General features: G+C 36.0%; 2 protein-coding genes and 1 long non-coding RNA gene across 3 annotated transcripts in view; 1 reads left to right on the forward strand and 2 right to left on the reverse strand.

The window, feature by feature from the left end:
* Nucleotides 1–13,576, forward strand: part of LOC134754341 (deformed epidermal autoregulatory factor 1) — a 209,317-nt gene that overhangs the window by 14,939 nt on the left and 180,802 nt on the right. The gene's annotated exons all lie outside the window — the stretch shown is intronic.
* Nucleotides 1–13,576, reverse strand: part of LOC134754517 (uncharacterized) — a 197,784-nt gene that overhangs the window by 1,028 nt on the left and 183,180 nt on the right. The window lies entirely within an intron of this gene.
* LOC134753928 (uncharacterized) lies at nucleotides 12,022–13,454 on the reverse strand. The gene is made up of 2 exons (XM_063689903.1): nucleotides 13,316–13,454; nucleotides 12,022–12,920 (listed from the first exon to the last, which is right to left on the reverse strand). Exon 2 carries the CDS (start codon nucleotides 12,909–12,911, stop codon nucleotides 12,162–12,164), a length of 750 nt encoding a protein of 249 aa, XP_063545973.1. The 5' UTR covers nucleotides 12,912–12,920; nucleotides 13,316–13,454; the 3' UTR covers nucleotides 12,022–12,161.

The following is a 13,576-nucleotide window of genomic DNA, read 5'->3' on the forward strand; positions in this document are numbered from 1 at the left end:
TTGGAGCCATCTGGTTAGTATATTTTTGTATATAGATAAAGGTATGTTCAATATTTGAACGCATACCGATACGCGATATCGGATCGGATAATGTGAAAACGCTAATGTTTAACCGATTTCCAGCTGTTTCAAATACACGCACACTTACCTGGATAAGGCACATTTGTGACGTTTTCAACCGAAAGGTACCACATTGTCGCTTGTCGATAAGGTTGATTACAAATTAAAGCTATATGGAAATAGCGCCGTATTGACAACCGACAATAAGTATCCTTTTGATTGAGAATGGCACATCTATTTAAGATTTTATTGTGTATAGCCACAGTGAAAGGGCTCCCGAAGGTAGAACCGGGCTAAGGACGTTACACATGTAAAATAATTGTTTTCCGTCGTATTTTCTCGGAAATGTTCATATTTGTCATGCTGACATTTTACTTTTTTTGCGATATATAATTTCTGTTTAACATTGACATCAATTTTAGACACGTTTTTGTTTATACGTACTTATATAATGACGATCCTAATTGCTAGGGAAATTATTTTAATTTATTTTATATTTGTTAGTATGTAATGTTTGACGATTGCGAGATAAGCATAATTTTAACATTGATGCAAATTTATAGTGTAATTTTTATCATGAAATTAATAAATCTATCTAAGTCACAAGTTCGGTCAATGTCATTACTTTTCTTACCGATACTGACTGAAATAGCGAGACACGTTCGTAAGTTTCCGTGAAAATACGATGGAAAATAATTATACACTCAGGGACGTAGCTAGAGGATATGGCGCCCGGGGCAGTCACCAAATTTGCGCCCCCTGACGACTGACAAATGTTTCCCTTTTGCCCATTTTGGCGCCCCCCCTTGGATGACGCCCGGGGCGTTTGCCCCCTCTGTCCCCCCCCCCCCCCTAGTTACGCCACTACACTACATCTGTACAAGCCTCAATTAGCTATTATTATATGAATTATCTCAGGTGATGTATTCGGGCTCGGGCTCTAATCTGTTAAACAAAAGGTATTGTTTCCTTTATGCAGTGGTAACAATATCCCCGACATAAGTAACGGAAACAAGCCCGTTTAAAGAGCAAATTTACCATTCTATTCATATGGTTCAAATTCATGAAACACCCCATTCGGAGTGTTTATCTCCAAAGAAAATACCACCCCGATTGTTCTCCGAACGAGCTGTCACATAAATTTGAACCTTAATACTATACTACGAATACTACTACGATATGACGATAGTTGCTTTTAGGATATATAAATGTTACACATATTATTGACTTTTGTATTACAAATGAATGAACAGGAGAATACATTAATTAACTAATTGAGGCTTGCAAAGTTTTATGAATAAGGTTAAGTCTGTGGCAAGCGACGGAATGTGGTAGCGCCAACATAAACGCCAAATCCCTAAAATCTTAGTGGCATTTCCACATTTAGTCGTGGGCATTTTCAGGAGAAAATGTATCACTTACTTTTATTCGAAAACTATCAACTTATGGGTTATTTCTACTCAGAATAACTATCGTTTTGAAAAGGAAAAAAAGTGTCCGAGAAATTTACCGCTTTGTGACGCATTTACACATACATTTTGTATGTACCGTCACAAAAATTTGTATGAAAAACGGGACAACTTTTTTCAATTTTTTTTTAATCAAGTCTTCGTAATTTTTAGTTTAAATAACCCAACAATTGTTAGTTTCTCTTATGATATACCTAGTTGTTTTATGATGCCCCGTTTAAGACGAGATGATACCGAATAGTAAAAATGTACTTCCGTTACCAAATATTAACTTAGTATTAATTTGTATGATTGTGTAAATAATTATGAATTAGTGTGCTTTAAGGAAGTTGATGCCGCAAGAGTCGCTTGATATGTAAATAGGGGATATTACTGCAATGTTCTGCCACCAGAGTGCAGCACTAGCCTTTTTAGTAAACCATAGAGTAACTTATACATACTGTACCTTTAACAGGTTTTTGACAAGTTTTCAGAGGTAATAAAATATGACATTGCTGCATCAAGGCGGTTTGCTTACAGAGGACCTACCGGGAAACGCGAATCCGAAAATTAGCTATCTGCCTCTTTATCGCTCGAATATGCAAGTGACAGAGATGGTAGATAGAAATTTTCTTGTTTCACGATAGACCCTCAGATTGTGGTAGTGGCGCCCGCTACGCAGAGTTTCGCGTAATATTCCCTATGATTCACCCTAAACTACGATCATTAGTCTCTATTGTAGGAATGTCAACTTTTAACCCCAAGCGGGGCTACAACCCAATATCAACCTTCGTGTATTACAACAAGGTTCACGATAAGGCGTCGCGCACGATGGCAATCAAAGGGTTAAAGCAAAGATTCATTGATTCTATAAAATGTGTAAAATCTAAAAACAATACTTCCCGAATTTGACAACTGAAAATAACATAGTATCTACAAGTATTTATAGACATGAGTTATACACAATGTTTCTCGCAAAGAAAAAACTAAATTTTGGTGACATTTCATTGAGACAGGGAAACCTACTTTGAGAGCCAGGAACCAATGTTATATGTACATATAATAATTTAATCTTGCAATAATAGTTATTTACGATACAAGTGCGAAAAAGAGGAAATTCGACACGAGTTGCGAATTACCTATTCGCACGTGTATCGTACAACGTTTTACAGTACATATGGCAGTTTAAATTTTTGACATAGTTACGAAATGTGCTAATTTACGCACTAGTGCAGAAAAGTAGCACCATATGTACTGTAAAGCCTTTTTTTATTATTTCAAGTTATTTTTTGACAGGTTTGGCATCGAAGGCACAAACCTTCGGCATTCAGCCACGATTGAAAAATGTGTAAAAATATTTTAAACAGCTATTGAATTAATACTTTACATGCCTTCGATGCCTAACTTATCAAAAACACATCAAAAATGTCAATATGGCGGATGAATGTTTGAAATGTCACCGTATTTAAGAATTCATTAGCTTAAAATTCATTTATTTCTTCGCAAGTGTGATGAAAACATTGTGTGTAACTCCGGGGATAAGAATATTGTAAACTCGAGTCCTCGTTTACGAAATTTCGCTTACCCTCCTCGTTGCACAACGTATTATATTTCATGCATGTAGCCCAGTGTCCAAAAAATCAACCCTTGCAATAAATATCAACATTCTTTTAGCTATTCGTCTTTTTTAGCATTAGAAAATAGGTAAACAATCTTGACGTGTTTTTTTATTGAAAAATGTTGAAAAACGCGTTTAATAAAATAGTTTATATTACTTATGTATAAATAATGTAAAAGATCGTATATGATTAATATGATTTATAATAGTATTGTTATTATATTTATAATTAACATATTTGTTGTGACTTATTTTTCAAAAGCGATTTTTAATAAAAAAGACACGTAAAGATCGCTTACCTTCTTTCTAATGCAAAAAAACGAACTATAACACTACGACATGCCGTTACTATTATAATAAATGAAATACTAGTGTTACCAGAATGTTCGCCTAAGAAAGTGGCACCTTTTTAAATAAGTAGATTTTTTATTTCAATAATTAGAACAAAATTTACTGAAAAGTGAAGATATTTAGTTAAACGAGTATTAAATTGTTGTAAATAAGCGTATGCCTGTGAAGAAATGATATAAATTTATTTTGTATCAGTCTTATAAAATTTACAAAAATGTTTTGAAAATTATGTGTTCTTTTTTATGATTATAAACGATAGCGTTATTAAAAAACTGTTCTGAGCGCCGACGGTTAATTAGTCAGTTTAGAAATACATTTAAAATGTCTTCAATCTATTGAGGTAGTTAACCTTCACTGCGATAATAAACTTAACTCGTCATTCATACTTTGCATGGGGCCTTTCGACCCCGTACTGCAGTGAACTTGTTAACCTTTTAGACGCCGTGTCAAACACAAACTGTCATCCAGGCGCCACGTCACCGAAGTGTCAAAACTGAAATTGAACTTTATGCATACGCATTGTAGGTCTATGATCCTCTGTTGTCTATGACCGATTAATCGGTCTTTGGCGTTGAACCTACGGTGCGTGTATATCGGTCATTGGCGTCCAAAAGGTTAAAAAAGATTTTCATTTTGCTGTAATAATCATGTACAGAAATCTACATACGTTTGGTGAGTCGATTTATAATACTATAATAAAATTAACTGCAAAATGGCACAAAAAGTAACGTTGTGCTATCACGAAAGTACCTACATAGCATTTTTCACATTTTTTTTCTTTTTATATATTTTTCAACGCTGGTAGCGATACCAGCGATCGCTTTATTAATGAGGGCTAACGCGTATGAATTCGCCGCTAGGGGCGCTAGTGTAGATGGTAGTCTTTTCCATTGTTCGAAATGTCACTTGTCACTTCAATGACTGACAGCTTTTCTATAGTCTTTTGGACCACCATTAACAGAGGCGCCAACTGGTGAACAAAAAAACGATAGCCCTCATTCTGATATTCTTCAATGACTCCTGTTTTGTGAGCCTCAAGACGGCGGGTGTATGACTTAAGATGGGGCAAAATTTTAGTTAAATAGTGAATTTTTATACCCATCTCAATCAAGGGCGAATGCCATACAAAATACACACGAAAAATATACTGTATTAACAAAGGGCAGAGTCCAATTAATACCTTAAAAGATTAAAGTTGGCTTGATAGAAAAAAAAAACTCGAAAACATGTGTAAAATTACTGGCCATCCTAAAACTCACCAGCTGCATATTTCACGTTAATTTCTCTTAAATCCTTAACGAAACTTCTTTAAAACTATTTTTTTTTAATAAAAAATGATTATGATTACTGTAAATAAGTGACATTAGTGCTAAGATTGTTTTATTGGTGTAATACAGTCTTAATAAAATTTGTTCAACGTTTCACCTGTTTTAATCCATTTAAATCTCTCATGGAACCTATTCCATCCAACATACTAGCCCACTAATCTGGCAAATTAAAGTTGAACCTAAAAAACGCGGCAATTAAAAAAAAAACTGTAGCAGACGGCTCTTTGATTACAAAGATTGGATAATTTTTAGGGTTACGTACCCAAAGGGTAAAAACGGGACCCTATTACTAAGACTTTGCTGTCCGTCTGCCACCAGGCTGTATCTCATGAACCGTGATAGCTAGACAGTTGAAATTTTCACAGATGATGTATTTCTGTTGCCGCTATAACAAATACTAAAAAGCACGGAACCCTCGGTGCGCGAGTCCGACTCGCACTTGGCCGGTTTTTATACTTGTTATGATTTCTAGAATATGAAAATTATAATATAAAAATTATGCAATCCTTGTGATCAGAGTCGCCTGCTACAGATTTTTTGAAAATGCCGCTTTTTTTCTGGTTCACTTTCATTAGCCAGACTAGATGCAGATGCTAGACTAGACGCAGTCTAGATGACAATTTTTTATTAAGGCGAAGGGGGCGCCCCGAAACCGCCTTTCCATGCAAACGTAGTTCCGCCGTTCCATCCCCATTTTCTCCTCTGGATATTAACATTATTGGAAATATATTCACACAATTCACAAATTTATTTACATACAAGATATATACAATGGTACTACGTAAACGAAATTAATAACTAGCTTAAATCTAAAATAGGCCCTTGAGGCATTGTACCAAGGATGCTGGCGGCATTTCCCCGCTGTATCGCAATGCTGATACGTTGTGCGAGAAAGCCGCCAGCTCTTCGGTCACCAGTTACGTCAACCAGACGCTTCGCGATTTCTGCAAAAAACTTATGCGCGCTGGGACCCCATGGACCTAGAGTATTCACACAATTAGATGTATATTAATCATAGCTTTGCCTGCCCGTTTTTTTTTTCGATTTTTTCATTATTAAGGAGTAAGCATTTAAAAATTTGAATGAAACCTGTTTTTCGCGTCTTTTATAAAATACATCGCATTGTGTAAAAATATTTTCCATTATGTCAATATCCAGGGAGGAAAATGAGGACGTTTGTATGGAGAATCCATCTTCCCCTTTCCTCTTAGTGGTATCAAGTCGATCAGGTTTGGTGTATAGTTTGAAAATATAAAACATATTTTTAATCACTTGCTTATGTTATAAAGTGGTTATAAAACTGGTTATTCCCCGCAGGCCTATAGAACCATTTTTAATTTTTCTACTAAACGCTTTCCTGGAGTTGATTATTCGTATTTGTAATGCAGGCAGGCAGTTTAAATAACTGACAATGCTTGTATCCAGAGTCTTAAACCGAGTTCTCAGTGTCGAGTAGAATTCGCTTTGTGCTTATCTAATTTATTCTTAAACTTTGTTTATTTAAAGTGCATTGGGACAATTTCGAGTAGGCTAATTTTTTAAAATTGCATATATCTCCTAAACAGTCCAAGATGTCTTGGTAAGTTGGTATGCGTTGCAGTGGGGCAACTGAGGCAAGTGTTGCTAAAGTTGTAAAGTTAAAGTCCTTCTACTTTTGTATAGATATAAATAGGTACTGAAACTATATAGAAAAAGGCTCGAAATTTAAATTTTCTATGGGAAGTCTACTCTTTTTGAAATTTGCTGCCTTCTCCTACTGACAAGGTCGCTGTGCCAGAATATATTTGCCAATTTCAAAATTATCCCGCTTTCGAAGTTACCCCAATGTACCTTATGCCATGTACTTAAGTCATGTAGTTATCTCCATGTACATCGTATTAAAATAATTATTGATTGACCATTGTTGAAGATGTGTAAATGCTGAAAAAACCGGCCAAGTGCGTGTCGGGTCACTAATAATGGAGGGTTCCGTTCCGTAGTCATTTTAATTTATTGGTGGTTAATGGCGTTATTTATAAGATCGCTGCAAGCCTCGATTAGCGAATTAATAGGTTGTCATCTGTCATTTTGACTTATGTATTTGTAAGGTAGAGAAAAGGACAGACAGGGCGACCCACTGTCTCCCAAGCTCTTCATTGCTATCTTAGTCAATCATACAAAAACTAGATTGAAAAGGAAAGGGAATAAAAATCAACGGGGGATACCTCAGTCACCTACGTTTCGCAGATGATTTAGTCCTTCTATCAGAATCTAGATTGCAACTTCAACACATGATTGAGTCGCTGAACACAACTAGCAAACAAACTGGACTCGAAATTAATTTTACAAAAACAATGGCCATGACAAATAGCGACAAAATAGACATATTAGTTGACAACGAAGTTCTTGCTTACACGGATTATTACACCTACCTTGGCAAACAAATAGGCTTTTCAAGAGACTACAACGACTTGGAGATCGTAAGACGGATACAAAACACCTGGAATAAGTACTGGAGTCTTAAAGGAATATTTAAAAGCACTTTGCCAATAAATACTAAAACAAGAGTCTTTACGTCATGCCTGCTACCTTGTTTAACATATGCTTGCCAAACTTGGAAATTTACCACAAGCGCAAAGAGAAAATTAATTTCGTGTCAAAGGGGAATAGAGCGCAGCATGTTAAACATAAAGAAAATGCAAAAAATACGCCATACAAAAATACGTGACGTCACAAAAGCTACTGACGCTCTAACCTTTGCTCGAAGGTTAAAATGGAAATGGGCGGGGCACGTAGCACGCCTGCAAGACGACAGGTGGACGAGAAGAGTAACTTCTTGGAAGGGTCCTATACGAAAGCGTCGTAAGGCACGACCGCATACGAGATGGGAAGACGACGTCGTCAGAACCGCTGGACCTTCGTGGCTACAGGTGGCCCAAGACAGAGAGAGATGGAACCGTTTGGAGGAGGCCTATACCCAAACAGGGGTTCTTGCAACAGAACCATATTAATAAAAATAACTAATGTATATACACAAACAATTAGAGTAATGAAGCATTTTTTTATAAAGTAAAAACTGTATATAGACGTTAGAACAAAAATAAGAAAAAAATATACTAACATTAGAAAATAGATTACTTAAATAACTAACATGAAAACTGTAATCTTAAGTGCAAGTGCAAGCAAGGAATAAAAGGCTTTTTTTTATTTTTTTTATTTATAAGGTAGAGAAAACATAAATGAACTAATTGAGGCTTGTTAAGTTTTGCGAATAAGGTAACTTTCACATTTTGAGATGTTTCAAGATAAATAAATATATATATGAAATGTTTTAGTTATGTGGGTAAATAACTACAATTCCACACAACGTAACAGGAGATATGCAACCAATATTGGATCCGGGTATGTCCTTAAACTGCGTCCGGACCCGGATATGTCCTTAAACTACGTCCAAAAGAGAGGTATGGGCACTGTGAATGACATCTCGCTTTGTGTGGTAGAGCACAGGACAGCGGATGTCATTCCAGATCTAGAGCAGAGCCCAACTGGGGAAGTACCTCCACCTTACAGAAAACCGCAGTCAAATAACACTAGACCCTACTCATAGTGTTGTGTTCCTGCCGGTAAGTAAGGTTGCCAGAGCTCAACTAGGGAGAGGAGTGTTAGGGTCGGCAACGCGCGTGTAATATCTCCGGTGTTGCAGGCGTCCATAGGCTACGGTAACTGCTTACCATCAGGCGGGCCGTATGCTTGATTGCCACCGACGTGGTATAAAAAAAAAGATGCAATTAAAAAGTACAATTTTTTTATTGAGGATTCAATATTTATTTAACAACTAATTACAATAGTTCATAGTATTACGTCTAATTATTCTACCTGATCTAACTAAATTGTTCATGTAAAGTAAAAATACTTAAAAATAGCAATACAACCATCTAAGGTCCATCCAAGTCAAGGGCCTGACACTCTTTGATAGAGAAAGATAGTCTTATTGCGATTCCTATAGGAGGAAAGAGAAAATAGTGCCATGCTTTGTCCTTATTACCGACCGTGTGGCATCATAGTAAGGCGATGGCGAAATACTGAAATTTATAAGAGTGAAAGAGAAAAAATCCTATGCTGCCCAAATTTTATATGAATATTCTTTCTCTTACTCCCGGTCGCTCGTCTATAACTACTTGTATATACTATACTATATTTATGATCCAAGTCCTTGTGATCATTGCCATAGACGTATATCACGAATAATATAGTTTGGGTGATTGGGTAAAAAACCCAAATAAGTAAACGTGTTGTAGACATCTGAGGGCTTAGCCATGACAATCGTCCATCGACACGCCAAACGAGAATAAATAAGTTTGGGCAAAAATTTCATATCTATGAAAAACGTTTAATAATGACACTCTCACTTTGTTCTGTTCAAGTCGTTGCAAAGTTACACGGATTCTAAGCCATTTCTAAATGCGTGAATCCAAGACAACAATACAGTGGTAACATGTTGACATTAAAAAAAAAATGAATATTAAATTAAAGCCTGACCTTAAAAATAGCAAAGATAGATATAACTCCGTAATAGATGGACACAGTCTAAGGAAAAAACGTGCCTCGAAAATCAAGAAAATTTGATTCTCGTTCAGAGGGCGCTACTAGTTTTGGCCTACAGTCGTATAGATGGCGTTGACGGTTTCGTTTGTTATTTAACAATTTTAACGCATATCAGTGAAAGAACATGGGTCAAAATCATAAAAATAATTAATGCAAATAAAAAAATCATTTATCTATATTTAAATACATTCTATCGTATTTTTATAAATCTTCATTTTTAGTTTTAAAGTGTGTCGACAGATGGCAGTGAATTTACTGGGGTTACAAAATTTACTATGACAGTACCGCTCTAGTATAAGTTACTCTATGAAAATAGCAATACAACCATCTAAGGTCCATCCAAGTCAAGGGCCTGACACTCTTTGATAGAGAAATGATAGAGAAATAATTTTTTCACTCTTATGTATATGATCATGCGCCATGTTGCGGAATTTCATTGGAACTAATTTCTTACACTGGCAATAATTTTAATGATAGGTTGTTACTGTTGTTAGTGTCATTGTGGCGGTTTACTTGAATAATTCTTAAGTGTTGAATATTAAATAATAAATAACAAAAATGCCCAAAACTATACATAGTCAGGAGCGGAACATTGTTAATAATGCAAAAGAAATAATGCTGGAAAAGAGCAGTTCGGGAAATTAAACTATTTCGCTACGAAACATTTCCAAATTAACATCAGAGCTGAGTCAGCTGACAGGTAAACAAATCAAAATGTCATTATAGTCTGGTTAATACGACTTGGTTAGTGTAGTGTTGTTAAGCGAGGAAACACAGTAACAAAAATGAGTTTGAGTTTTAAAAATATTGCTTTGGAGACGATCAATCTTGTTAATTGACAATGTAGCAGAACCTATATAAGTTTACGGAATATATACCTAGTAATATGACCATCATCGGCATCATCATCATCATCATCATCATCATGGTGGCCTTTTGGTGATCCAATTTTGGATGTAGGCCTCTTCCCAGAATGGAGTAACATGATAGACGAAATATTTTTTTAACTATAGAGCTGTGCTGAGCTGATGATGTGGTCACACCATCTGGTATGTTACGACTAAATTAAATACATATATGTAAATTTATATACATTTCTAGGTAAATCGGAGGCATCGATTACGCGGATTACAAGAGAAGGTTGTACCTCCTGAGGTTTTATGCAAACCAAAAATAAAAAAGAAGATGCAATTAGACCAGGGTTTCTTAAAGTGGGGTCCACGGACCCCTTAGGGGTCCGTAGCATGTTTATCAGGGGTCCGCAGTAAGTCAGTTACCTACTTTAAATATACTTATTAGAAAATTTTGTAGTAAACTTGACGAAATCTAAGTGTAATGAAACTTAATTAAAAAAAAATAGTCTATTATTTTCCTAAAATATTTTTTGACCTGGGTCCGTGGAAATATTTAAATTGTGAAAATGGTCCGTGACTGCAAAAAGTTTAAGAAACCCTGAATTAGACGATTTTGACCTATGTGTGATACGTAAGAAAATACATGAATTTTATACGGCAAAAAGAAGTACCAACTATAAATCAGAGCGAATATGATAGCCCGCAGATTTGCTCACTGCTCGAGGGAGGTAAAGCTCAGTCTCTTTAGAGCCTATTGTACTTGCTTCTACACCAGCAGTCTGTGGGCAGACTATACGCGTAAACGGTACAACGCTCTGCGCGTTCAATATAATAACGCGTACAGGGTGCTGATGGGGCTGCCTAGGTTCTGTAGCGCGTCAGGGATGTTCGCGGAGTCGCGGGTAGACTGCTTCTACACCACTATGCGCAAGAGAGCAACCTCCATGGTGCGCAGAGTCCGGGCTAGCTCCAACAGCATCCTGACCATGATTGCAGACAGGGTTGACGGTGTTTATTTGAACAACTGCTGCCTCATTCATGTGCGCAGGAACTTATAAATATTTAAATCTGTAAATAAATATGTAATACGGAATTGATAATAATATAATTAATTTTGCTGTTACTAACCGTAGTATAAGATTACCCATAAGCATTACTAACACTGATTGATCCTAGTTGGTCGTTGAATAAAGAATTTAATTTAATTTAATTTATAAAAAAAAGTGTAGACCAAATAAATGGGTTCTGATTTTGATTATGGCGAATAAAAGTAGATGTAAGTCAAACGAGTTGCCAATCCACATTGTTCAGACTATACTGAACTGTTGCCATATAAATGAGAATAATAGCGCCCTCTTGACAATGATCATATATTCCGGGTCAGGCTTTTTATTTTTACACTAATCTATACGAATTTATATTATGATCGTCAAGTGGAAAATAACAATTGATTATAATTATACAAAAACAATACACAATTTAAAAACCATTTGAATAAGCAATCGATTAATTAATTAATTAAATTTTTACAATGTCAAATAAAATAAAATGAGAAAAACAATGTCAATATGCCTAAGCAAGATATCTCATAATGATCGTCAAAATAAAATGAAATACACGTCAATAGAAAAATTAATGAATAATAAATATTACATTTAATTTATTATATTACATGTTATTTCCATATATTCATTAACCGAATACAATGGATTATCCAATAAAAAGAGTCTCAATTGGCGTTCAAATGTTTTGTCAGATGGTTTGGTTCGCAATGTTGCAGGTTCATAGTACGTTGGTCCAATCACCCTCGGATTTTTTGAATGCGTTGCATTCCTGCAGACAAGACTCGATATGACATGAGCTGGCCTGCACTTGCAGATTATTCCTAAACAACAAACCTGGCTGGTCTCTGTCTTCCCTATATCATGTCAAATATATTAAAGTTATAAGTGTTGTAAGATGTCGGCTTGCGTAGCTTCTCCTTTATCAAGTCACAGGGTGATGGAGTGTCAAATTTAAAACGCACAATGTCACTCTCGATCATCTCATGCAAGTAAGGAGCAGCTACAGGCTTTAAGCGGGATGTGAGAACTTTACCAAATTGTGAGCATTTCCCTCTCTTTACTTTTTGCCGAAGCATGTATGACATGTCTGTTGTTAATGGCAGTAGAGGCTCAGGGGTTTTCATCAGCACTTCTTCAGGGCATTCCTCAATGAAGTTGTGTTCAAAGAGGTCTTCAAAAGAGCTGGCAGTACTTATGACTTCTTTCTTTGGTTCAGGCTTGTACGGTGTCTGCAGTGCTTGCATTAGATCTATAACGCATTTGTCCTCCTCTAGTTTAAGTCGGCGGGTTTCTTCGACTAGTCGCTGCTGCTCCTCTTCCTGCTGGCGTTTAAGCTCTTTGGCCTTGAGCATGTTTGATAATTGTTGAGCGAGGACATTGTCAATGGGGCTAGAACCTAACTGGAATGTGGGTATGTTGATCCGCCGGCCGGGTGGAGTCAATCTGGTGTCAGACTGGACACCAATCTGCCCGGCTAACCGTGGGATTTGGATGTGGTCACTGAGGCTGTGGCTGGCACCCTCAGATTGCCCTTGAATGCTGGTTTTGGACAGGTGGCTGTCCACCAACTCTAGCAGAGACGTGAACGAACTTGAATCCGTCATTTTGATAATCTGTAATTATTGTTAATCTTAATAATATTGTTTTTAAGCATTTTTTAGGATAAATACACAACACACAAATACTTTTTTTGCCAAAGCCTCGCAATTTTTAGTAAACATAAAGGACATATTGTTCAGATATGTTTTATGTTTGCAGAATATACTGTGAACTTACAACAATACTTGTAGGCTTCACAAATAAACAAGGACTATTATTTTACTTTACAAATAATAAATCTATTATGCCCTAAACTACGTTATTGCATCTGATGAAGGTTAAAACAATGCAAGCCCACTTTTCAACATAAAAATATTATGCAATTTGCCCTGCTTTTAGTTAAACGTCCAGTAATAGTTAGTTACTGCGTAGTTTCTGATCAAAGAATATTCATTTAACGATTACTTACAGGTTTATCCGGTTTAGCTCTTTTTGATCATAAATGTTCCTACATCACAATGTATATTTATTTATGTTTTCATTATATATTTTCTACTTCATTCTTCATGCACCAAAATATTATAAATTGAAAAAAAAAAATATCGCGTATATACACAAACAATGACGTGACGTCACGAAAAAATATGTGATATGACATCGCGATAAACGGTCCGAATTGGACGTTAAAAAATACACGGAATAATCTAATCAAACGTAACTATAGTTGGTC

Source organism: Cydia strobilella, chromosome Z, assembly GCF_947568885.1.
Source record: "Cydia strobilella chromosome Z, ilCydStro3.1, whole genome shotgun sequence".
NCBI classification, from domain to species: Eukaryota; Metazoa; Arthropoda; class Insecta; order Lepidoptera; family Tortricidae; genus Cydia; species Cydia strobilella.

What these genes read in the sequence shown, in the direction of transcription:
- LOC134753928 (XM_063689903.1), bottom strand. Translation starts at nt 12,911, where the DNA reads ATGACGGATTCAAGTTCGTTCACGTCTCTGCTAGAGTTGGTGGACAGC.